Source organism: Enhydra lutris, unplaced genomic scaffold (genome assembly GCF_002288905.1).
Source record: "Enhydra lutris kenyoni isolate GAN:26980312 unplaced genomic scaffold, ASM228890v2 scaffoldscaffold5, whole genome shotgun sequence".
Taxonomy (NCBI): Eukaryota; Metazoa; Chordata; class Mammalia; order Carnivora; family Mustelidae; genus Enhydra; species Enhydra lutris.
This window is the reverse complement of record NW_019154089.1, coordinates 50,251,112-50,276,435: the sequence shown is the minus strand read 5'-3', so window position 1 is coordinate 50,276,435 and position 25,324 is coordinate 50,251,112. Positions and strand designations below refer to the sequence as shown.

General features: G+C 40.7%; 1 protein-coding gene across 3 annotated transcripts in view; it reads left to right on the top strand.

Annotated features, from left to right (window-relative positions):
- LOC111140916 (solute carrier family 1 member 3) overlaps window positions 1-24,463 on the top strand; it is a 77,216-nt gene extending 52,753 nt beyond the window's left edge. The window contains exons 4-10 of one of the 3 annotated variants that reach the window (XM_022493175.1): window positions 6,144-6,348; window positions 9,097-9,139; window positions 12,477-12,769; window positions 15,831-16,064; window positions 16,656-16,850; window positions 19,869-20,003; window positions 22,233-24,463. In XM_022493175.1, coding sequence (XP_022348883.1) covers window positions 6,144-6,348; window positions 9,097-9,139; window positions 12,477-12,769; window positions 15,831-16,064; window positions 16,656-16,850; window positions 19,869-20,003; window positions 22,233-22,437 — 1,310 coding nt within the window. In that variant the 3' untranslated portion in view covers window positions 22,438-24,463. The remainder of the gene's footprint in view (window positions 1-6,143; window positions 6,349-9,096; window positions 9,140-12,476; window positions 12,770-15,830; window positions 16,065-16,655; window positions 16,851-19,868; window positions 20,004-22,232) is intronic. The other 2 variants (XM_022493176.1, XM_022493177.1) reach the window with 2 other exon arrangements.
- Window positions 24,464-25,324: the final 861 nt, after the last annotated feature.

Sequence of the window (25,324 nt, the reverse complement as noted above, 5' to 3'; positions counted from 1 at the left end):
TCCTGGTGGTGAGGGGTAAAGGTGTGCCAGTCTTCTGCCTTCCTGACTACCCCGGGGACACCTTGCTGTGAGTGACACCTTCTCCCCCCACCCCCCTCCCCACCGTCTACTCCTCTCCCCTCCCCCCACCCCCAGCTCTGGAAATGAAGCTCCAGGTGATGCCGAGTCACTCTGACCCACCAGAGCTGTCTCTCATTCTCCAAGATAGAATGAACCTATTTTGGATAAACTGGGGGAAGAGCAACTGAAACTGACGAATCCGAGTTTCAGAGTATTTTAAAGAACAAAAGCAACTTGAGTACTTGTAATTCACAGTAACCTAACCTAAATGTTAAAAAAAAAAAAAAAAAGTGTGTGTGTGTGTCCTCTCCCCAACATAACAACAACGGTGATAAGAATGACTATTCAACACACGTTGATGGGGGGCCTTCCTGCGCAGGCGCAGTTCTAGCCACTGAGGCTGCGTCAGTGAGTAGAACTAATGGTTCGGCACTTTGGGCACTAAAATTCTCATAGAGACAGAATGATCGTAACTAGCATTTATCAAGAATCTGCTTTGTCTAGAGGCTTTATGTAAGTTTTCCCTAAGCTTGCAGTATAAATATTATTAGCTTCTTGTCTAGATGAAAAGGAGGCTTAGAGAAGGCAAATAATACTTAGTAAATAGCTTGTTTGTTATTTTTCTGCTTACTTAATAATAACAGCTAACATTTGTTGAATCCTTACTATGTGCCAAGCACTATGCTAAGTGCTTTCTCACTGGAAGTAGTCCCTTTAATGCCCGTGAAAAGCCAGTGAGAGAGCGGTCAGTGTTCCCATACTGCAGATGAGGAGACAGAGGCTGACAGAGGTCAGAAGGTCCCAGAGCCAGAAGCGGAATACAGGTATTCTTATCTCAGAGCCTAAGCTCTTCATTACTGAGCTCTAATTAAAAAAGAAAAGAAAAAAAAAGACTGAAAGAAAGAAAAAATGCCTGAGGTTGGCCTTAGCTTGAAATATTGTCTTTTAAATTAAGTTCTGAGGCTATATCCTGTGTATTAATTGTGACTCAGAATTGTGATACAATCCATGGCAATGATTTCTGACCTCTTAAAGATTCTTCTGTTTCAGAACCCAGAGAATCTTAGAATTTGACTTTTTACCATGGAGTCCATAAAGGGGCCAGAAGAAACTGTTTTAGTGAAGAAGAACATAGTATAGTTGAGACAGATTTAAAATGATATTTTATGCTCTCTCCCTCTGCCTCTCCTTCCCTCTCCTCTGAGCTTTTTGACCCTCTTGCTCACTCTCCTCTCTGAGGGGTCCCGTGTGCCCGTGCTCTGGCAGTGGGCAGTTGTTTTAGGATACAAGAGTTCATTTCTCAATCTGTAAATAGGAAGTATGTTGTATTTTTAGAAGTTAACTTTCCTTAAAAAAAAAAAAAAATCACCTTATAATCAAATGAATATGGCGCATGCTGGAGCCCATCCTTGACTTCCTTGTTGTCAGTTTGGCCATCTTGAAATTCTAGGATGGAGAACAGGCGGTTTCATTACATGAGTATCTGAGTAGCCTGTTGTGGAGTAGGAGTGCCTCTAAAATAAAACTAAACCTGAAACAGACAATATTCTTGAATCAGCAGTTGCCCTCCCCCCTTTTCTCTTCTTTCTGGGCCTGATCCAGTCCCTGGAAGAACAATGAAACACCACAAGAATGAGTAGAAAGACAATTCATCACAGAAGGCTTCTTCCTTAAATTTCGATTTTCAAAGTCAGAGACAGGAATTACTGGGGGAAGTAGAGTAAGACACGTGAATGGATAAGACATAGATTTTTAGCAGATGGAAGAGTAAAATCCATGCAAATAATAGAACATTGAGAACTTGACATTATTTATATGTTATCCTTTAATGCTTGGCTGAATGCATATTTCATTTATCCAAGAATTTACCAAATTCTTATATCAAACATTATACCAAAAGAAATCTAATTGACAATACAGACTTACAGGGTTCCACATACATATTTACGAGACCCTCCCTCCCTACTCCATCACTGCAATAAACACGAATGTGGTCCATATTTGTTAATGCCAAACTGATGACCGAAAGACTGTTTCTATAAATAAAGAAGTAAATGTGTATTTACCTATTTGCATTAAGAAACTCTCTTGTCATCCTTCCTCTCTCTTCAAAGTGACTGCGCCTAAAATACCCAGGTTTCTGAAGCTTAGTCTTAATCTTTTACATTCGAAAAATGTCTGTTTAATCCCTCTTAGATGCTTAACTCAAAGGTTTGCAGAAATGACGGATGGATTGCTTTCTTGATGACTGGTTCTTCTTGAAGGGTTGGTTTTTAGAAAGGAGAACATGATTCATGTACTCACAGCCAGCAAGTATCAATGATCCTCCATGCTCCATTAGAACTGCTCTTGGCTGTTTTTCTAGAAATGATGAGAAATTTGTACTAATCGATGAGTTCTCTAGCTAGTCCTTTTGGTGAGCAGCGTAATACACTTCCTCTGAAGGTAGGGAATGTTGAATAATGTGCTAGAGTTTTTCCAGTTACCTACCGCCATGGAATTTTCCTCCAGCTTGTCCATTAAAAGTGAGGTACCGGGGAAAGAGTGATTCCTTGAGAGTGCAGGTTCAAATTCTGCCACTGCCATTTGCTAGCTGTGCAACACTGGACAAATTACTTAACTTCTGTGATCTTTTGTATGTTCACCTTTAAAATTATATCAGTGACGTCTACAACCTACAGTTGTGATGAAATTAGATGAATATATGACATTGATTGGGGGTGGGATTTTGTGAGTGAATTAGGGAACTGGCACAAAAGTTAACTCAAAATATGTAAAATATGTAAGCACAACAAACACATCATTATAATTGGAAAACCAGTCATGGTACTTGTGGCAACTGTGCAATATAGTATTCCTTGGGTTTCAAGAGAGTCTTAATTCTGATGGCAGATTGTTTTCATAATAAAGATGTCAAGATGTCTTGAATGAATCTGGTTTAGCTAAACCCATTTCAAATGATGAAAAAGAGACCAGCTGAGATTAATATCTTTACTACTTGCTCTGGAATGTGTTTCTCAAATGTATGTTTAGACAAACACATAGTTGTTGTAACACACTCCCATTAGTACCTACACACCCAAGTGACCTCCTGTCTCCCTTGCCCCGGTGTTCTTTTCTTCCACGTATTTTGAAGTGACAAGGCTCAATTAAAATTTTCCCTTCCCAAACATTTAGGGCACTTCCTGCCCTAAGTTCCCGTTTCCACAAAGTGATTTAGTACTTTACCCTTGCCCCCAGACATTCTGATGTTTGTGTGTAGTCTCTGGTATAGAGCTTTGTCTCAAATTTCATGAGACTAAGGAACAGAGATGATCACCAAGTTTGAGTAAGGGAGAGGAAGAGAGACATGGCTCACATGACGTTTAGTCTTCTAGAGCTCATCCTAATGAGCTAGTCTTTTAGTGCTCATCCTAATCTTTTCCTGGTATTACCACTATCAGGACCGTTCTCTTTCAGGCCCTGTGTCTGGCAGACTGTCCTCATCCATCCTGTTCTTGCCCTCACAACAGTGTGTGACCTTGTTCATGGTGGTCCCTTCAGTTTTAGGAGCCTGTGTCAGAGAAAAGGGGAGTGGTCAGAGTTGGCAGGTGGTGGGAGGGGATGGAGGACCAGGAGCGGAGGTAGGCAAGCAACCCATGTGGGACACCGGGCCACCTCTCAGAAAAGGACCTACATGGGGAACTGGTTCATGAAGATCCTCTGCTCTACCCCCACACACTCCTCCTTCCTTGGCTGAAATAATAGCAGCTGTTGCTTTATTCTCTTGCAAAGGAAAAGGGTCAACATATAGAGGTTGGTGAGCCTCTCCTTTGACTATCAGTTCTCCTTCTAGACTCACTGCTAAAAACATGCCTTGGTGGTTGTCTTCAGCTATTTCAGAATTTTAAAAGTATGGAGAAAATACTTTTGTATTGGTTTTCATTTTTTAAATTTAAAAAATCCTATAAATAAGAATCTTTTTTTCTTCAAGTTTATAGCCTTGTAGCTATGGACCCTGGGAGAGCTCCCCCCATCCCTAGCCCTGTGGTGGGAGGGAGGGAGATTTAAGCCTCCTCCTTTGTTTGCCACTTTGGTTTCCAGTACTCTGCCTTGACCACTTAGCGCTCTCTCTGAATAGCTATAGGTCGGGAGTAGTGGGCAGGAACGTCAGAGAAGAGTTGGCGTGAGAACGGAACAGCACCACAGAATAGAAGGCAAGAGGGAAAGAAAACATCTTGGAGGAAGAAAATACTGCTGCCTGGTACCCCCTAGCAGAGATATCCGGCCTATTGTGCCCACACCACTTGCTGCCGAAGAATTTCAGGCTTCAGTGGTGACAAGCTCAGGCAATAATGGGAAAGAGAGTGGGCCCCTTCTGAGAGAAATTATTGCAAGCACAGAAAGCCAAGATATTTGAGATGTGATTCAGACTTGAGGATGAAAATGGGGGGATGGGACATTTGACTGAAAACAGCCCATTTTTAAGGTTGGCAAATAAATGGCACCATCCCAGTATTGGATAGTTAGCCCTGGGTTTCAAGAAACTCAGGGCAAGGGTAGGAGAAGCTAAGTTCATGCATTAAAGCCAAAGTTGGCCGCCTTGTTTGTGAGAGCTCCAGTTGGTCTCCTCAGTGGCAGAAAGTATATGAAAATTAGCGTCATAAGAACAAAGTTCAAGTTTCCACTCCATTTTACTTGGTGTTGACTAAGACCTTAGTCATTTATGTGTTTATCAGGTACTAAGTAAGTGCTTATTTTAAAAATTATAAATGATATTATTCAAATACAAATGAAGTTATAAATTGAAAGCCCTGGTGTCAATTCTCATGGGAATTACCATTATATCACATTTTGGGGTCAAACCCAGCCCAATCATGGATACTGTTTTTTTCAATACTTTACCTTACTCTAAATATGTTAGTATGAACAAAGTCACTACCTAAAAATTAAATCACTGGTAGAATCTAATACTGGTCATTGGAGTACAGTATAACCTTTTAATACATTTATAAAAAGGCAATTTTTAAGTAGTAAAGAAAATAAAATTTTAATTAGTAATGAAAACCATGTTATGATTGGATTATACTATAATTGGATTTTAGTGTTTTCATGAGATTAGGGAGGGGAAAGAAAGAAGAAAAGTGAAGAAATAGCTAATGAAACAGAACAGCCCATATTATTATCATCTGATCTTTTGAGGGGTTTGTGTCATGTCCAGTTTTTTACTATCCCAAGAGACATTAAGATATGTTCCGTTTGCTAGAGCAGGAAGGGAAATCTTGAAAGTCACACCTCCTTTTTTACCTAGGATAACACCTCGCCTGAGGTAGACTTTGAAGATGTCCTGAAAACGAGGGGGCGAAGATGTTTAACATGAGATAAGGTACTCCATGCCCAGGGGAGAAGGTAGAAACATGAGAAGAACCCCACCAAACAGAGAATTTTTTTTTTTTTTAAACTTTGATGAGATGAGATGAAATGAAACCCCAGAGAAACTATTTGAGAACTTTGGCTTTATAACCCAATGTCTTATTTAAATGCAAATTGCTGATAAGTTGTTAGGTGATCAGAATAATGGCTTCTATTTTGCATAAAAACATGAAAAAAAGACTCCCAAGTACATATATAAAATAATAAGTCTTTTCAAAAGTGTTAATGCTAGTTTACCAGTGTGAGTCACCACAGTGACTTGAGATAGGCTTAGGTTATCCTGTCAGAAATTTTTTTTGAGTAGCTCTTCATACACGCACTACTCACTATTTACACTCATAGCTTCCCCAACCAGTAATAACCTAGGAAAGAATTTGATTGCCCTTTTAAATCATTAGAGAGCCACATGAAATCAACTCTTGAGGCAGGAAATGGGTGATCAGGTGTTTGCTGCCACAGCTGATGACTGGCCATTCTTTGGCTTTTTTCTTTCACCTTTTATGATGCCCTGATGGAATTTGATGCCAAGTTCTCATAACTTGTATAAAATCCCATTGCCGGGTTGGAATGAGGGTAAGGGGGTGTTGAAGGAATGACTGTCCCCATTACCTTCCTCTGGAAAATTCTTTGGACTGACTTCCTGAAAATCTCCTTCTGTTTGCCTTCACCAGGAATGGCGGCCCTAGATAGTAAGGCGTCAGGGAAGATGGGAATGCGAGCAGTAGTCTATTACATGACTACAACCATCATTGCCGTGGTTATTGGCATAGTCATTGTCATCATCATCCATCCTGGGAAGGGCACAAAGGAAAACATGCACAGAGAAGGCAAAATTGTTCAAGTGACAGCTGCAGACGCCTTTCTGGACTTGATCAGGTACGTCCTTGCAAGCCCACCCCTTTGGGTATATTCTGACTGCCCAACCCCTCTTTTGGGGGAGCTAGTCAACTGCAGATCAGGTATCTAACTGAACCAGCCTTGCTGGCTTGAAGTGAAGGTCACATCTTCATTTCTTTCTAACAGAAGTTACAGCTTTTGTTTTCTGACCTAATGGGAAAGAGGTGAGAAGAGCAAAGAGGGGATATAGATTTTGAGTCCCTTGCTTTTAGGATTCAGGATCTGATCACTCACTTCTCCTCTCAGCTGTGCAGCTTACCTTGGAATATTAATAAGTCTTACCTTATTGTCTTGCTGTTTAAGGCTAGTTTTTATTCAACTGTAGCCTGTTGATTGGACTCTTCTAATGTAGAACTTGTCATCGGTATTATCATCCATTAGGCACAACAATTTCTGTCCAGAAAGGCCTTTCAAGATCGTCTGGTCATACCTGTTCTAACATCTTCCTTTTACACTATTGCCGAAGAAAGGATTTGGCAGACCAGCAACGAAAGATTAAAGGATGGCTTCTTTAGCATTGTTTTATGTACAAACTACACACTGATTGCAATGAGTCTTATCTAGTACTTGAAACAGATTTGATGGTAGAGTCATCTCACACAGAACTATGAAGTAAACCCGAGTTTGATCCTGGCGCCTTCTTCATTGCTCTCTCTACACACCAGCCTTTGTGTCAGTCAGATCCTGGCAGGAAGCATATTGCATATTCAAAAGGATCAGTGAAAGGGCTTTGGAAAAGTACAGGCAGCGTTAAGGGAACCTACAAGGCATGGTGAGGCACCACCAGCAATTGGAAGCTTTAAGGCTTTTCATCATTTTTTCCATGACCTTTACCATCAGGTAGGTTAGGTTAGGAGTATCGTATTATATTCTCTTTCTGTAGAATTTCTACTCCTTGTTTGAAGAATTGGGAGCTTGTCGTTACAAGTCTGGTTGATCCGTCAGAGTACTGTGTGTTTCTGCCTCTCCTTGCCCCAGTGGTAGGTGTATGAGTAGCCCATCCCCACCAGTCACTTGGCTCAAGCATTTTTCCTGAAATCTCCTGAACTCACATTTCTATCAAGATTTATATAGATAGACCCACAGAGCATAGATAGGAAGGAAAAGGAAACAGGATGGTCTAGGCGGTAAGAAGAAAGGGACAAGAGTTGATGACCTTAAAACATGACTTTGATAACCTACAACTGCTGGAATGTTAGGCTCTGCAACTTCCTGGGCCATGTTTCCTACTCCCATAGTCTCTCTCTCTTTTTTTTTTTTTTAAATGAACCCTATCAATTTTAATTACTGAAAATGTTTCAATGTAAATCATATTTTCTCTATCGCACAATACATCTTCTACTACTAGGAGTACCAGATCATTAAAGATTCCTGTTTATATTTCCATGCTACATAGAATTTCATTGACTTTAAAAATAAGCATTTTTTCATTTTTTTCCATGGAATACCTGTTTTAAAATGTCACAAGTAACTGGTGCAAATGAAGCTTTCCAGTGGAGTACACAATCAATAAACACTTGCAGATTTCCACAAGAAACCCAGCACTATGTTCATTTCCGTATTCCTCTTTTCCAGTCTACATTTTGTTGGCCCAGTAAAGGCTTCCCCGGCCCAGACCCTCCCCCACACACCCACCATTGTACTCCTTACATACAGGGGAAATAATGAATGGCTCTCATGACCAAATGCAGGCAGAAAAAGAGGCAGAAAGGGACTCGAACAATTTTTGGGTGCGAATATCACCTGGGGTAATGCAGAACGGTCTTCCTCTTTTAAGAGTCCCAAGTTCTCCAACTAAAATTCTTTAAATAAAAGTACCAGCCTACCCCACTCCCCCTCCTCTGGAAACTACAGGAAGAAATGATTTCTGTTTAGATACCGACTTTTCCCACTCTGACTTCTCCGGCCTCCGAGGTTGCAGACACCCCTATCCCCACACCAGATACCTCCGCCTCTACGTCCTTGTCCCACAGTCTTAAACCTTGGAGCTCTAATGATAGTTTATTCCAATATCCTCTTCAACAGATGAATCAGCAGAGAACTACATGGGTGTAGTGCCTTGGCCAAGTTCACCCAGCTGGTTAGGGACTCCCCAGCTAGATGGTGGCCCCTTGAATTCCACCATGAACCCAGACACTGCTCTGAGAAAGTGCCAAACCTTGCCACATGGACCACAAGTTTAAATTTTGTGAGCCATCTCCCCATTGGTCACCAAAGAGCCTCAAAAGCTCCAGCAATTCAGAATCAAGAGCCCATCCCCCAGCTGGCCTTTGGGAGGACTTTGTGGAAGATAAAATTCCAGTCTGACCATGACATTTGATTCAGAACAGTTGGTCCATGGACACATGGCATAGTATCAAAATGGGTATTATTAAATAAGAACTTAGTTAACCAGAGTGTTTGTAACCAAAGGTGTTTCCATGCTCACTTTGGTTCTTCCCGGGAGCAATATTTGATGATATAATGACCAAATTTTTAAAATCCCATTGTCTGAAAAAGGACAGATGAGTCGAATTTGAGACTTCCCTGAAAAATATGAACTACGTGGGCCCCACACAGGGATGACCATATGTCCCACGTCAAGTCATAAAATCCACCAAAACCTTTCTTCTTATCCATTTGCTGCTTAGTTTAATACAGTCTTTAACTTAGACACAATGAAAAAATATTTAAGAAGCAAACTTATTATTTGAGAAATTTTTCAAATGACCATTATTTTCTTTGCAGGAATATGTTCCCTCCAAATCTGGTGGAAGCCTGCTTTAAACAGGTAAACACTCTGTAGCCACTAATTCACTTTTGAAATTCCTCTTGGCATACCACATAGAGCGGGACCCTCTTGTTTATTTTATTTTACTTTTCCCACTTCTCTGCTATAAGAAATACTTTTTTGCCAACCAGCTGGAAAGCACTAGGGTTTTCTGAGGAATTTGCAGGGAATGGGGAGGTCTTACTTTGTTTTGAAGGCTTAGTAGTTGCCAGATACTCAAGTCTTGCATACAGGTAACTCTGAGTCTCCGTTAATTATTAAGAAGGCCAATCAGGACACTCCCTTCTTCTCTCCGCCCACCCCCCCTCAACATTCCACATACAAAAGCCCACCAAGCAAACAAACAGTATAAGACATATTTACAACTCAGCTTTAAAGATTAGGGAGATTATTCAAGTTTCTGGGTTTAATTAAAAAAAATCGGTGGGTTGGCTTTTGAAAGTCTACTAAGGGCCTTATGGATTCTGAAGGAGGAACCATATCAGAAACGGCATCATCATTTCTTAAATGCCTGCTATGTTGTATTTGGTCCTCACATGAATGGGATGGCTATCATTGTCTTCATTTCATTGATGAGGCAACTCATCTATGATAATTCAGAAGGATTATTTAATAATCACAAGATCTCACAAGTTATAAATGGTAGATCCAGAATTCAGATCCATTGCATTGACTCCAAATTCTATCCTCTTTCTGCTCCTACATTCTGTGAGGTCCAGCTCCTTTTAGCCCAGATACACACAAAGCTTGGCTCTCTGTGTTATGGATACAAACACATTTTACTGTTTGGGGGTGAAGTTCATCCTAACTTCACCTGAATAAAAAAGGTTTGTTACCCAAAATATTAAAAGGAATACAATTAGACATTCTGGGTTCAATAATAGTTCCCAAACATTTCTCCAGATGGTGTCACTTCACCCTAGTTGTAATTCCCTAACCCTTCTGCTTAGGATCTCTAAAGCAAACAAAATAAAACCCCAGCCCCATGGAGGACTAACTTGTACACATTCAAGTCATTCTTTGGTTCCCCTCCCTTTTTTTTAAATTCTTATTGACTATTTTTAATAGGTAATGCGTGCACACACTGCAAAATTCAAACAGAATCCTTTCTTTAAAAAAAAAAGTCTAAGAAGTCAAAATCAAACTTTATTCAAAACCTGCAATAATCATAAATAATAACCCCCTTTCAATCTAACCAGCCCACGCCAGCACCATGGGGCTGACTATTCTAGTTAGTCAGCTGGCACTGGGCAACATCAAAAATGCTGATTTCTAGCAGCACTGGGAAAAGTGCTGACTCGAGCAGATTTATTATATTTGGTTTTGGATTGCATTTCCAGGATTTTGAAAGGGAAGCAAATGTATCTTCCCAGATCTGTTTGTCTTAGACCAGAATGCAAATGAGGTTGCAATTTCTGTAGGCTACAAACTGTGTCTAGGGGGAAAGAGTTGGAGCCATAGGAAAGGCTAATCAGGATTGGAAATCTCCCCTAGACAATCCATAAAATGCATAAGCATCCCAGTGAAGTAGAGATTTGAACATTGATTGGAACAGGAGACTTAAACGGGCCAGTTTCCTTGTTACTTAGGATTACCAGCAGTATCAATGATTGGTCAGAGATGTGTCCATAGTATTGACAGCTGGTTATGCCCTTGTTTGAGAGTAGTGGTTTCCCACTGGACACAAAAGTCTCCCCTTCACTCTTGGTAGCAAAATGGCCCAACGCTTCATGTACAGCTAAGCGTTCTTCCCCTAGACTATAGATCCAGGCAACATCCATACATAATTACTCTCTGATCCTTTACTACCATTAACATAAAGGCCAGGCATTCTACTCTCATTAAAATCATAGATGGGTGGGCTTAATTTTTTCATGTGGTCGTAGTCAAATACTCCTTGAGTCTTCTGTCTGGGACATCTATGTAGAAGCTGTTGGGAAAAGACTAATTTGAATAAGAAGAGAAATTCCTTTATAAACTTGAGAACTGGACTGTCATCCTCAACTATTAATCAAGTATCTATTCTTAAGAATTGATATTATCAGAAATGCCTTGAAGATCATTGTTTGGGAATTTTTAATTTTTTTTTTAATTTCACTAAGGCTTTTTTTATTCTAGTATAGTTAACATACAGTATTATATTAGTTTTGGGTATGCCATATATTGACTCGACAGTTCTATACATTATTCAGCACTCATCATGATAAGTGTACTCTTTAATTCCCATCACCTATTGTCCCCATCTCCTATCCCCCCCCAACCCCCTGCTCTGATAACCATCTATTTGTTATCTATAGCTAAGAATCTGTTTCTTGGTTTGTCTCTCTGTCTCTTTTTTTTTTCTTTGTTTTGTTTCTTAAATTCCACATATGAGTGAAATCACAGGGTATCTGTCTACCTCTGACCAACTCATTTTGCTTAGCATTATACTCTCTAGATCCTTCCATGTCATTGCAAATGGCAAGATTTCATTCTTTTTATGGCTGAATAATATTCCATTGTGTATATATTTATCTTCTTTGTTGATATGTGTATATATATATATATATGTATATATATATATCTTCATATATATATGTGTGTGTATGTATGTGTGTGTGTGTATATATATACACACACATATATATATACATATATATCACATCTTCTTTAACCATTCATCTATTGATGGACACTTGGTTTGCTTCCATAATTTGGCTCTTGTAGATAATGCTGCTATAAACATAGGGGTGCATAGGAGATTTTTAGATCTTTAATATTAGCTGAAATCTTCAGCTAAGTCTAATCCCCAAAGGGCTTTGTTACTGAGCACCATTAGCCAACATTAGTTGGCTTTAAAATTTACAATGTATTCTCATATATTCTGCTTAATTTGATCACAACAACCCCGTGAGGTAGAACCACTGTGGTTATTTCTGTTTCACAGACGTCAATAAGACCAAAATGATGTCTGGTTGATTTGTCTATGATCCCATACCATGACAGATAGTAAAGGGACTATATGAATATTTAGATTTACAGTTTTTTAAAAGCCCATTTTTAGCCATTATACTAGGGTTTCAGAAGAAAGCAAAAACACATGTATATTTCAGACTCTTCAGCCAGATACGTCTTTCCTGCTATGATTTGTCTTGTGTTTGAGTGTGTGTGTATCTGTGCTGGGGAAGTAGTAGAGGTTTGTCACAGATTACACAGATGCTAGCTAGATACCTTCTATAACAGTATTCTCTGAATACGAGGTTAATGTATGTCATTAGAGAAAATTGGGACAACAGGCAAGAAAAAAGAAGAAAACAAAAACCACCTCTAATCCCTGTTGTGCCTTTTCTTTTTTAAGTTTAAAACCAACTATGAGAAGAGAAGCTTTAAAGTGCCTGTTCAGTCCAATGAAACGCTCGTGGGCGCCGTGATAAACAATGTGTCAGAGGCCATGGAGACTCTCACAAGGATCACAGAGGAGTTGGTCCCAGTCCCAGGGTCTGTGAATGGGGTCAATGCCCTGGGACTAGTTGTCTTCTCCATGTGCTTTGGATTTGTGATTGGCAACATGAAAGAGCAGGGTCAAGCCCTGAAAGAGTTCTTTGATTCTCTTAATGAAGCCATCATGAGATTGGTAGCGGTGATAATGTGGTACGTATTTCCATTTGCTGTATATGCCATATACAGATGTTTATTGCCATTAGCATGGGTTCCGTACCAAGGAAGGTGCCACCAGGCGGGATGGCCAATGGCAACAATCTCACTTGGGTAAGCACATGAAAATCAACAATTTTCGGGGCCTGTAGTGGCCTTGGAGCCCATCTGCAAACCTCTCTTAATAAGTTTGCTTCCTTGTTTTTGAAAGGTGTCTACTGCTTTTCTCCAGGGCTGGTGGGATCCCATTCCTCATTCCTTCATTTTTTTATCTATTTGGTATTCAGTTATATATTTCAATATATACTTATTGAGTGTCTACTATATACCAAGCATACAATGCCACACACTCTGGACATAGAAATGAAGAAAACAGACAAGGATGTCCCGGAACTTCTATTCTTTTAAGGGATATAGAAAAATAAACAAATCAACCAAATGCTTTAGTAACAAATGCTGTGAAAAAAAATAAATAAAACACCGGATTTTATTTTATGCGATGTGAAAAAAAGTGACTGGGGAGGAATCACAAAATTTATCTTGGATTTTGGCCTCTGAGGAGGTGACTTTTTTCACTGATATCTGAATAACTAGAAGAAAGTAGCCACACAAAGTGCTAAGAGAAGAGCATTCACAGTAGAGGGCAAAGCAAACATAGAACACCCTTGACCATCAGAAAAAGTGAGATCTCCTCTCCTCCGTTTTTATCCCTAAGAAAGAAATGTAAAATCATGGCAGTCCAGCTGCCTGCCCAAGGGACTCATGGGGAGGGTTATAGAATGCCAGTCCACTGTTCATAACAAAACTTTAAGAAAAGTTGAGAGTAGAACACAAAGGAAACGATTAAATCCGCGGAGGAACATTGACCTTGGAAAGTAAATTCTTGCCAGCTGGGAGAGAGCACTTTGATTGGTTTAGGCCTCATGTGGGGGTTGCTTTCCCTTTATCCTTTACTTCTAATCCAGACTCCTTCTTGGCACTGGAAGGAGGAAGGCATCCATTTCTAAGAAAAACACTCACCAACATGATTAAAAATACCCTTTGTCTTTATGGCCATGAAAGCCCAGAGAAATCCATTTCTCAGGAGCTTGTACGAGGTGGATATGAACTTGGGCATGAAGGCTGATCAGAATGTGATCTCCACAGGAGCCCTTGTTTGAAATCCTGGAGCCCCTCCTTTGAAATCCTGGCAGAGCTGAAAGTGGACATTTATCTTCATATTATTAAAATGCCTCCACCTTTCACCTCTTTTATGAAAGAAACCCATTCAAGGCTGCTGAATGAACCTCACATGTAGCTTTTCAAGCTGTACATTTGCCTGCACATTCAACATTGAGTTATTACTTTTCTGAAAACAGGTACTCTTATAATTTCCTGGCCTGGGTTTTGAAAGGAGTTTTAAAAAGAAGCATTGTATTTTCAACTTGAAATAAGACCTCCACAGTTCTCAGCAGATTCTTCTCCTTAGGGGTGATTGGCCCCTCTGTGTTTGGTAACGTGAGTTTGGTTGCATCTTACCACGCACATCAGACAAAGGAGTTGAAAGAGGGGCAGAGGGACCTTTATGCGACAAAAGTTGTTAGACGTACGAGTTATTTTATGTTTCACTTGTTCCTTCTTGAAATGTGTGTGGGGAAGATCACAAATGCCAGTAGCAGCCTATGGGTGATAATTACTTAATCAGAATACCTATAACCTGATCATGGTAGTACGTACATGCGCATTATTAATTTTAGTAGCTTTGAATTTATTATACAATTGCCTTTGATCTGTGGCAAATGGTACTAGTCTTCCATTTGCACTAAAACATAAAATGTATTCTTTTTTTTTTTTTTTTTTTAATTTCTTAAGTGAGTGAGGGAGAGTGACGGAGAAGGAGCAGCGGGAGAGGCAGACTCCCCGCTGAGATGCAGGCTCCATCTGATCCCAGGACTCAGGGATTGTGACCTGAGCCAAAGGCAGATGCTTAACCAACTGAGCCACCCAGGCACCATAAAATTTATTCTTAGAATAAATTTATTTAAGAGTTGATTTGAAGGGACACCTGGGTGGCTCAGTTGGTTAAGCAGCTGCCTTTGGCTCAGGTCATGATCCCAGAGTCCTGGGATGGGGTCCTGCATCGGGCTCCTTGCTCAGTGAGGAGCCTGCTTCTCCCTCTGCCTTTGCCTGGCACTCTGCCTGCTTGTGCGCGTGCTCTCTCTCTCTCTCTCTCTGACAAATAAATCATTTTTTAAAAAATCTTTTTAAAAAAGTTAATTTGAAGACCAATACTAAGTAATATTGTAAGTGGTGTGTAATGTGGGAGGAAAATAATAAAAACAGACTATGATGAAGAGAGATGACTGCAAATCTAAAACACTGAAATGGCATTGTGCGCATCTTGCTTTAACTTGGAAATCAGGCTCTGCTGTGGGAAATGCTCCCCAAAGTCTGGATATTGGTTCAGTGGATTCTGGCTCTTCAGAGTACTTAGAACAAAAGGCAGGGGCAGTTGGGTGGCATCTGAGGACCACAGAAGTGACCCAGGTGGGGTGAAAGGAGAGTGATCTAGAAAAAGAGGTGAGTTTAAAAACCTCTGTACTGGCCCTTCTTCATAGCCTCGGGAGGAAAAAAAAAAAAATGTGACCTGGAGAAATTCTGAGTGAGAGGAAAGCCTTTTTATGTACCATTTGTATATATATATATATATATATATATATTTTTTTTTTTTAAAGATTTTATTTATATTTGACAGATAGAGATCACAAGTAGGCAGGGAAGCAGGCTCCCTGCCGAGCAGAGAGCCTGATGTGGGACTTGATCCCAGGACTCTGGGATCATGACCTGAGTCGAAGGCAGAGGCTTTAACCCACTGAGCCACCCAGGTGCCCCACCATTTATATTTTTTAAAGAAAAAAAAAAAAAAAAGAACTTCACAGTTTCTGCAAGTTCTAATAGTATCCTGGGCACAAGAGTTTTGGCAATCAACTCTGTCATATTTTCTTGCCACTTGGTAGTTTCTGTGGAATAGCTCGTTGGAAATCAGACTTCCAACCGTGCGTGTGTTGCTTCTACATAGGTACGCCCCTCTGGGCATCCTCTTCCTGATTGCAGGGAAAATTGTTGAGATGGAAGACATGGGAGTGATTGGGGGGCAGCTTGCCATGTACACGGTGACCGTCATCGTCGGCCTGCTCATTCACGCCGTCATCGTCTTGCCCCTCCTCTACTTCTTGGTAACGCGGAAAAACCCTTGGGTTTTTATCGGAGGGTTGCTGCAAGCCCTCATCACAGCCCTCGGAACCTCCTCCAGGTATGGATGTCCATTGTGTGGCTCACTTCCGTCAGAAAAAGCATCTCAGACTTAACTTTGATCCAGAATCCTGGTAGTGGTAGTGAGGGGCTGGTGGGGTCGTGGAGGGGGAGGGGGGGAGCTGAGCGGCGGTTCTGGGTTTTAAACTTCCAGACATTCGATTTGGCATTTTCATGCAGGTGCGAATCAGACCTAGTTGGGATGCAGGGAATGATTGTCGGTATACCCTTTGGGGAGACAGATGGAAATCAGCTATTCCTTTCCTGCCCACTGTCATCTCTCTCTTCCAGTTGACCTGTGCCCAAGGAAAAGATGGCGGAGTCACTCAGCACAGGTGTGGGGAGTGGGGAATAATCACACTTCTTCACAGAAGAACCCAGGAGCAAGAGAGCTGCCAAATAACCCAGGGAGGCAACCCATGCTCTTCTAGCCCTGTTCCCCTATTTATACAAGTGCTGACTTAAGTTCCCTTTAAATTAGGACTTAGGAGAGGAAGGAACTATGTCCAAAATATCAAACACATAGTCATGGTCTAACAGATCTGGACGGTCAGCTGACATGCCCTTTTTTTTTTTTTTTAACCATGCTCAGTTCTGCTACCCTACCCATCACCTTTAAGTGCTTAGAAGAGAACAATGGCGTGGACAAACGTGTCACCAGATTCGTGCTCCCAGTGGGGGCCACCATTAACATGGATGGGACTGCACTCTATGAGGCTTTGGCTGCCATTTTCATTGCTCAAGTTAACAACTTTGAGCTGAACTTTGGACAGATCATTACAATCAGGTATGAGGAAGGTTCTATACAACATTTTCTTAAGAATGACTTTAAATGCTGACACGGTGATCAAGGATTGGATGAAGAACCTGGTTGGAAAGAGGATCAAACATAAACAGAAGTTTGGGGGTTTGTGGCAATAGATTTATTTTTTATATTTAGATATTTTATTCATTTTTTTTTAAATTACAGATGTACACATTTATTAATAATGAAATTCTAATAATATAGAAATGTAGAAGTTAAAAAAATGTAACTTCCCTGCCACCATCACCCCCCCGCCAATCTTTCTACAGGTCACTTCTGTTAATGTTTGGGGTATAAAGACCTTTTCTTACACCTAGACACACAAACACTTTTTAGTAATTAATGGAACCATGCCATGCATACTGCATGTCGCTGGATTAATTTATTTATCAATATATCAATATCAATATCAATTTATCAATAAAACATCTAGCACTTTCCTTTAAAATCTACAGAATACATAGTATGGGTAATTCCTTCTAAAAAATGTCAGATTATACTTCAGTTTTAAAAGGCATTAAAATATGTTAGCTGTTATTGCCAGTACTAAAAAATTACACTTGAAAAACTGGCTTAACATTTTCTCTTGGGTTAATTTTTAGACAGTATAAAATAGATGAGAGACCCCATTGACAACAGGTTGAGAATTTTGTTTCTATAGACTGTTTTTTTAACTACTATATTTGAGGTGTCTAGTGAAAGGTAATTTTCCTTCCCATACCCTCCCCTAATTTTTTAGTTTCCTTCTCATGAGGCAGCCACTGCTGCTTGCTAATTTCTTTTATAGTCTTCTGAGGATAGCCCGTGAATAGGCATGTGTATATGTGATTATAATCCCATTTTTTGCTTACTGAAAGTCAGTTATACACAACAGACCAGTAAGTAAGGGAGACTTTAAGCCTCACAAGCCAGATCAGACTCTTTTCTTCTGTGTGTGTGCGTGTGCATGTGTGTGTGTGTGTGTGTGTTAATTATTAGCAATTTATTTTGGATATCAAAATAAGTCAGATTTTTTTCATATCTCATATATATATATGTCTGTGTGTGTGTTTGTGTATACTCTATTATAAAAATTATCTTACAAACAGGAAAGTTGAAATAATATTACAACAAACATCTACCTAGACCCAACAATTGTTAGCATTTTACCATTTTGCTTCTTTCTTTCTCTGCTTTCATTACATTTTACATATACATAGTCCAGCATGCATCTCCTGAGAATAAGAATAATTTTTTACAAAACCACAATAGTAAGATTCTTTAAAGTACTTCCAGAATATCCAACCTATATCCAGATTTCCCTAGTTGCCCCAAAAATATCTTTTATAACTTATTCCCTTAGACCAAGGTAAAATCCAGATTTATGGCTTGCATTTGGTGTTCATGTCACTTTAGTCTAGTTTTAATCTGTCAATTCCCCCACTTTGTGTGTGTGTGCATAATATGTCTATCTAGAAGTTAATTATGTTAGACTCTGTATATATATTTGAGCTATTGAAAAATAATAGCTGTAGGATGTGTTAGGATATTTAAAAAAAAAAAAAAAGAGGCTGGTCACAGCCAGATGTGATTGGCCCAAGGGTTCTGGGACCCCTGAGCACAGTCTAGCTACACTGGGGCTGGGAGAGCAATATCTCAGCTCCCCATAACCCATTCTTGGGCATACCTTGGCATACTGGTTGGAAAAGCCCTGAGTTCCAAAAAAGGCTCAGTTGCATGTGACAGAGTAAAATATTATAATAACAATAAGAGTGACTTTCTTTCTCTTGTGGAGGAGCTGTGCTCCACAAAACCCTCAACACTTGTAGGTGTCTTATACAGTGTAAGGGACACAGGCTTTGATTCCATCATCCCTGTGGTATTACCCTCATCCAAAAGGTCCAGATGGCTCATCACCACCTTCAAATCTTAGCCAGTGGGCAGATTTGGAGGAGGGCACAGCCCGCAAGACACTTGATCACTTTCATCCATATCTCAGTGGCTAGAAACTTAGTCTAAGCTCCAAGGGAGGCTGGGAAATGTAGTCTTTATTCTGGGCAGCCATAGACCGACCAAACATTCTAGTACCATAGAAGAGGAACTATATAAGATATAAAGATCCATAACAGTCTCTTCTACAGACTCACTTTTATTAATTCCACCTTATATCTAAGTAATATTTTACTCTTTATAAAACATTCTCACATCAGCCATCTCAAATAGTTATTTAATGGAGTTCTAGACAAGGTTGTATGCCTTACAAATCAGGTCTATACTACCTCCATAAAAAATATTTATAGTGGTACAGAACTTTATTCATAAATCAATTTGCTTTGGAATTAATAAATTTGATTTTTTATGATTTTTTTATTTATCTATTTGACAGAGAGAGAAAGAGACAGTGAGAGAGGGAACACAAGCAGGGGGAGTGGGAGAGGGAGAAGCAGGCTTCCCCACGCTCAAGGAGTCCAATGCGAGGCTCGATCCCAAGACTCTAAGACCATGACCTGAGCCAAAGATAGCCACTTAACAACTGAGCTACCCAGGCACCCCATGGATTTTTTTTCTGACCATATTAGTCATACATGTTCAGTATCTTTACAGTCCTCTAGTTGCATAGAGGAATTATAGGAAACAAATTGTTATTGTAACTATACAGTATTTTAGACCTTATAAAATATTTTCAGGTATGTGAAAAAGTCTCTCAGCACCAATGTCTTCCTTTAAAAATGTGTATAATACTAAGACCAACTTCCTAAGGGTTGTGGGGAGGATCAGATGAGGTAAGCCATGCTTAGCATATCAGATGGCACTAATAAGCCCTTGATAAATATTAGTTAATATTATTGTTAGCTCAGTGGGTCTTTTTTTTATCGTCTCCTTTAAAGTTTTCTAAAGTATATTTTCTGTTAACCCAGCAGCTCGGACGCTGCCACCGCCACCGCACGTGGTTTGTGGGGCATTCTCTCTGTTTGGGGGGACTCGTACAAATGTCTTATGTTTGGGAACTTCTTTTAACAGCATCACAGCCACAGCTGCCAGCATCGGGGCAGCTGGGATTCCTCAGGCGGGCCTGGTCACCATGGTCATCGTGCTGACGTCTGTGGGTCTGCCCACCGATGACATCACGCTCATCATCGCTGTGGACTGGTTCCTGTGAGTATGCTCGGCCTGCCTTCTGGCTGGCTGTCACGGGGCCCCCCTCCATTATTCTGGGGTACCAGGCAGCTTGGCCCACCTGCCAAGAGGGCTCCACCAAGAGGGGCAGCATGGCCTGTGAGTAAATTGTCCTCACCCCCTGGGCCCTGCCCTTATCTAGAGACCAAGCCCCAGACGCCAAGTGCACTCACACCCTTATCAGCTCCCGGGCCCCATTGGCAACTACACTTCTCACTCCATAAAGCCAGTCAGCGATTGGGAAACTGGCTGTCTGCAAAGGCATTTTCTGAATTGCACAACACATCCCGGCGGTGGCCAGAGCAGAAGGACAGGCCTCACACGCAGGCTTGGTCCCTCCTCCTTGTGCTTCCCATTGCAATGGTGTGATGCAGTGCAGATGTTCCCCCTCAGAACCCAGCAGGCAGGGGGTGGTCATGCAGTGGGAAGAGCACTAGAGTCATTAAGTAGAATAGACCTTTGGCTCTGCGGAAAGTTCCAAGAAAGGTACCCTCCATCCCCTCAGACCCTAATCTCAGGGGGCCCATTAATCTTCCATGTTCCCCATGCCCTTCTAGCTGACATCTTTTCTCTCATAAATTCCCTTTCACTTGCAAAAAAATTTTATCACAGTCTGCCCAAAATGAACGCCTAGAAGGATACAGTAGGTGCTGGGGTCAACTGTAAGTTGCCTTCACTGGAAGGATTATGAAGAGCTGATGGGTGTGTTCAAGGCATGATAAGCAGGAGGAGGATAATCAGTTAAGAGCATGAGTGCCACAGTCACTTGGATCTGTGTTTGCATACCACCCCTGTGTGACACTGGGCAGGTTCCCCAGCCGTCCTAGTTTCCTCTTCTGTAACATGGAGAGGATAATGCAATCCACCTCCCCATGATGCTTGAGGATTACGTGTCGCAATGCCTGGCTTTCAGCCCACGGTTAAGCCCACAGTTGGCACTCAACTGCCATGAGGACTGTTAGAGGATAAAGCTGTGGTTCTCAAAGCTTTTATCCTCAGGACCCCTTTACACTTAAAAATTACCGAGGACCCAAAAAGCTTTTATCTATGTGGGTTATAGCTATCAATATTTATCATATTAGGAAAACAGAAATGTTTTAAATGTTAAATTCATTTAAAGTTTACAATAACAAATTCATTACATCTTGACATGAATAACATTTTTGCGGGGGGAAAAAATAGCATTACAAACCAGAAATTGAGGGAAAAGAGTGATACCATTTTACATTTTTGGAAATCTTCTTAGTGTCTGGCTTAATACAAGACAGCTGGAGACTACTTCTACATTGAATTTGTTGGGGTATCTCTTGTGCTGTGTTGTAGTCTTTGCAAAACCCCACCTAGGCATTCATCAGAATGAAAAGAGCCAAACCCATCTTGGCGTTATTATGAAAATAGTTTTGACCTCCAGGGCCCTGGGAATCTGTGGTTCACAATCTGAGAATGACTGGTAAAAAGGAAGGTGAATTGTAGGAAAGAGAGGCAAAGAGAAATTTTAAATAGAAGGAGAAAGGGAGGGTTCTTGCCCTAGAGTACTGTTGGTACTCTAACATTACATTCATTCATAGTAACTGAACATTGGTCATCCGAATGGATAAGGAAGATGTGGTCCATATATACAATGGAGTATTACGCCTCCATCAGAAAGGATGAATACCCAACTTTTGTATCAACATGGACGGGACTAGAAGAGATTATGCTGAGTGAAATAAGTCAAGCAGAGAGAGTCAATTATCATATGGTTTCACTTACTGGTGGAGCATAAGGAATAACATGGAGGACGTCAGGAGAAGGAAAGGAAAAATGAATTGGGGTAAAGTGGAGGGGGAGACAAAGCATGAGAGACTGTGGACTCTGAGAAACAAACTGAGGATTTTGGAGGGGAAGGGGGTGGGGGGTTGGGAGGACATGGTGGTGGGTATTATGGAGGGCACGTATTGCATGGAGCACTGGGTGTGGTGCATAAACAATGAATCTTGGAACACTGAAAAAAATAAATTAAAAAAAAGTAAAATGAACATTGGTCACCTATGTGCCCTTATAACTCAGTAACTACTGTTTAAACATTCTATGTCTGTTATGTAAGCTCGTGGTTAGTGGATACACCAAGCAGAATTTTAAAAGATGCCTCTAAAGATTTAGCAGCCGGTTCAAAATATGAGCTGAAATCATGTGATGTTCACAGGAGCCCGGTTTTTTCTACCCCAGGGACCGCCTCCGCACCACCACCAACGTGCTGGGAGACTCCCTTGGAGCCGGCATTGTGGAGCACTTGTCGCGACACGAACTGAAGAACCGAGACATGGAAATGGGTAATTCGGTGATCGAGGAGAATGAAATGAAGAAACCATATCAGCTGATTGCCCAGGAAAGCGAGACTGAGAAACCCACTGACAGTGAAACCAAGATGTAGACTAACACAAAAAAAAAAAAAAAATGTTTTCTTGAGCAGCAGGTGTTTGCAAACCATTGTAAAATGTTTCCATCTGTTACAACTCATTCTCTCCAGGAAGCCCCTTACCTCCCTTTTCCTGCATACTCTGATAGGATTGGGAAGTATTCATCTAAAAACAAGGGAGGATTTTGCGAGTCAGATCAGGTCTTACAGGTTTATGTGACACAGAAAACTGTAAATGTGATTTTTTTATAAGCTAAAGAGTCAAACAAATAGTGGACTAAAACATGCTTTTAAATCAACTTTCAAAAGTTAAAAACCTTTCAGAATACAATTCAGTTTTAGTATCAAAACAACTTGATAAACTACAATCGGTTATCAATAGGAGAATAGAAGGGGTTTTTTTTCCCCTTTCTCTTCTGATTTGTGTCCTGATTTTATTAATATCAGGGCAGTATGAATACACAGCTAGCACAGCTGTAAGAAGTCACATAAAGTGAAATTTCCATGTGACCATGGCAAGTTACATCTCTTCTCCAGGCCTCAGTGTTCTCACCTGTAAAATGAGTGAGTTCCCTGGATGCCTTTATGGTCTCTTTTAGCCCAGATATCCTGTGATGTCATGAAAGAGCCTGCCCTCTATTCCCCCTTGGAACATCCTGTAGCAAGTATCATTCCATGGAACATGGGACTTTCAGGAAGGACACTTACTGGAAACGAACCTTTCTAAGTAGGGGAGGGTTGGCTGTATGGTTTACCAGGTCCTGTGACCAAAATATCAGCTATGCAAGTCACCAGGCTGGAGGCCATTCCAGGAGTGGACTAATCCGTGAAACCCTGCTCAGTTCTTCCCAACAGGGGAAGTAGTCCCTTCTTTTCTACTCTTCCCAAACAGAAGGGACTGCTCTGGGAGGGACGTCTCCCACCACTCCTCAACTGACTGTAGACTTTTAGAAAGTAAAATGTAAGACTAGCCACTAGCAAGGCTGCCATGGTCTTACTATAGAACACTAAAGAGCCAGGTAGGAAAGAACAGAGCATGGTTGACATTATAGAGAGGATTTTAAAGCACCAAGATTATAGATCATCTTTAAGGAAGAACTTAAAACAGAGAGGTTCATTTTTTTTTTAACCTGAAATACTTTTTCTCTTCAGTTCAAAATCATCCCCAAAGGAAGTTTGCCTATCAACAGAGAAGGTCACTTCTCATATATTTTTTAAAGAAGTCAAATGAATGAGCTCTCTCTCTAATAGAGGGTCCGTGAGCTGGGTGGGTGGTCTCTGATTTGAAAAGGTTTTTGACTATAATCAAAAGTTCTTAGAACGAGAGAAACAAGATATCTCTTTGTGTTGGAATTCCACTTATCAGATCATTCAAAACCTTCAGCTGGAGTGAGGTTTGGTTTTATTTTGTTTGTGTCCCTGAGAGAAATGGTAGAAGATGAATCAGTATAAAGACACTGCCGATGCGGTTCTAAGAAAAAACCAGAAGGGGCATCAGCTGCAGGCAAGGCAGCTCCCAGGTTTAGAGGAGATTGATTTTTTAGCCCCTAAGGAGTTCAAAGACATGGAGTAGGAGCTATCAGACAATACCAACTGTGTTTGAGTTTCCGTCCGAAAATGGTAGAGAGTGGACTTAATCATGCTAACAGACTGAAAACCTAGACGTACACCCTCCGACATACAATTAGAGAGATTTTTTTGTATAGCTCGTGAGCGTTCTCTGTGTACAAAAGTTAACATTAGGCGGTGGTCAAGTAAACGTTTAATGCCGAGGCTCTTTTTGGGAACTACACTACAAAAGTTAATATCCGTGGTTGTCATCTCATGACACCGGTAGAGGAAAACATTAATCATGTCAAATTAATTCTGTTACACAGTGTGATCTTTTTTTATACTAACCATTTCTTACGGAAAGCAAGCCCTCTAGGATGTTCCTCTCGCCAGCCCATCACAGGCTCCGCATCTGGGTGTACCCAGTGGGGACTGAGAAGCATTACTTTGTAGATGTATTTTCAATAAAGAAAAAAAAATTAGTTTTACATTATAATTTTGTATGTTGTTGTTATTCTTCTGCCTGAAGAAAAATCCATGTTCCTTCCACAGAAGTATTGTAGTGAGCTCAGGGCAGTGCTGGGAAAGGCTACCATGCAGATTTTTCTAGATGATACTAGGTAACATCATGGAAGGACCAGCTGAGGGAGCCAGTCGTAAAAAAATAAGAGAGGACAAGGGCCCTCCCTGCCCAACTCCTAGAACCAGAGCCAGAAAGGAGAGTTGGTAAAGGAAGCACTTTGCTGTATAGGGCTGCACTTACTTATCCACATAAATTTCTCAGATAAATTGAATCATTTCCATATGGGGATTGGAAAAGTGTAATGCCACCATTGACTCTTCCAAAAAAGTAATTTCCTGTCTGGCCTTCAAATTAGGTAGATGTATCTATGTGATTAGTGCTGTCATTTGTGAAAAGAGCAGAGTAAGATCTCAAGGGATGTTTCAGAAGCAGTCCCTGTCCTAGTGAAACCCTTCTGTTCATAAAGAACAACTTTTAGACTACCGCTTTTTCCCCTCAAGCTTTTTAATAAAGAATTGGCAGACGATAATATGGAATGCCCACGTTGAAGTTGTGTCTGGGGACTCTTTAATGTGACCCTCTCTTCCTGTAGGTAACAGAGGAGAGGCTCTTAAGTAGGGTCTGTAAACCCTTAGGTCATCCATGCGAAGACTTTAGTGAGTTTGCGTAGCCCTTGAAATTGTAGGGAAGGTTTTGTGTATTTGCTTTTTTCCGGGGTAGACATTTTGATTTCCATCTATTTCTCTGAATGATTTTATTTTTAACTGAAAATAATATAAAAATTTATTGCCAAGACTGTGAGAGACCTCAGTGAATGGAGAGATATGC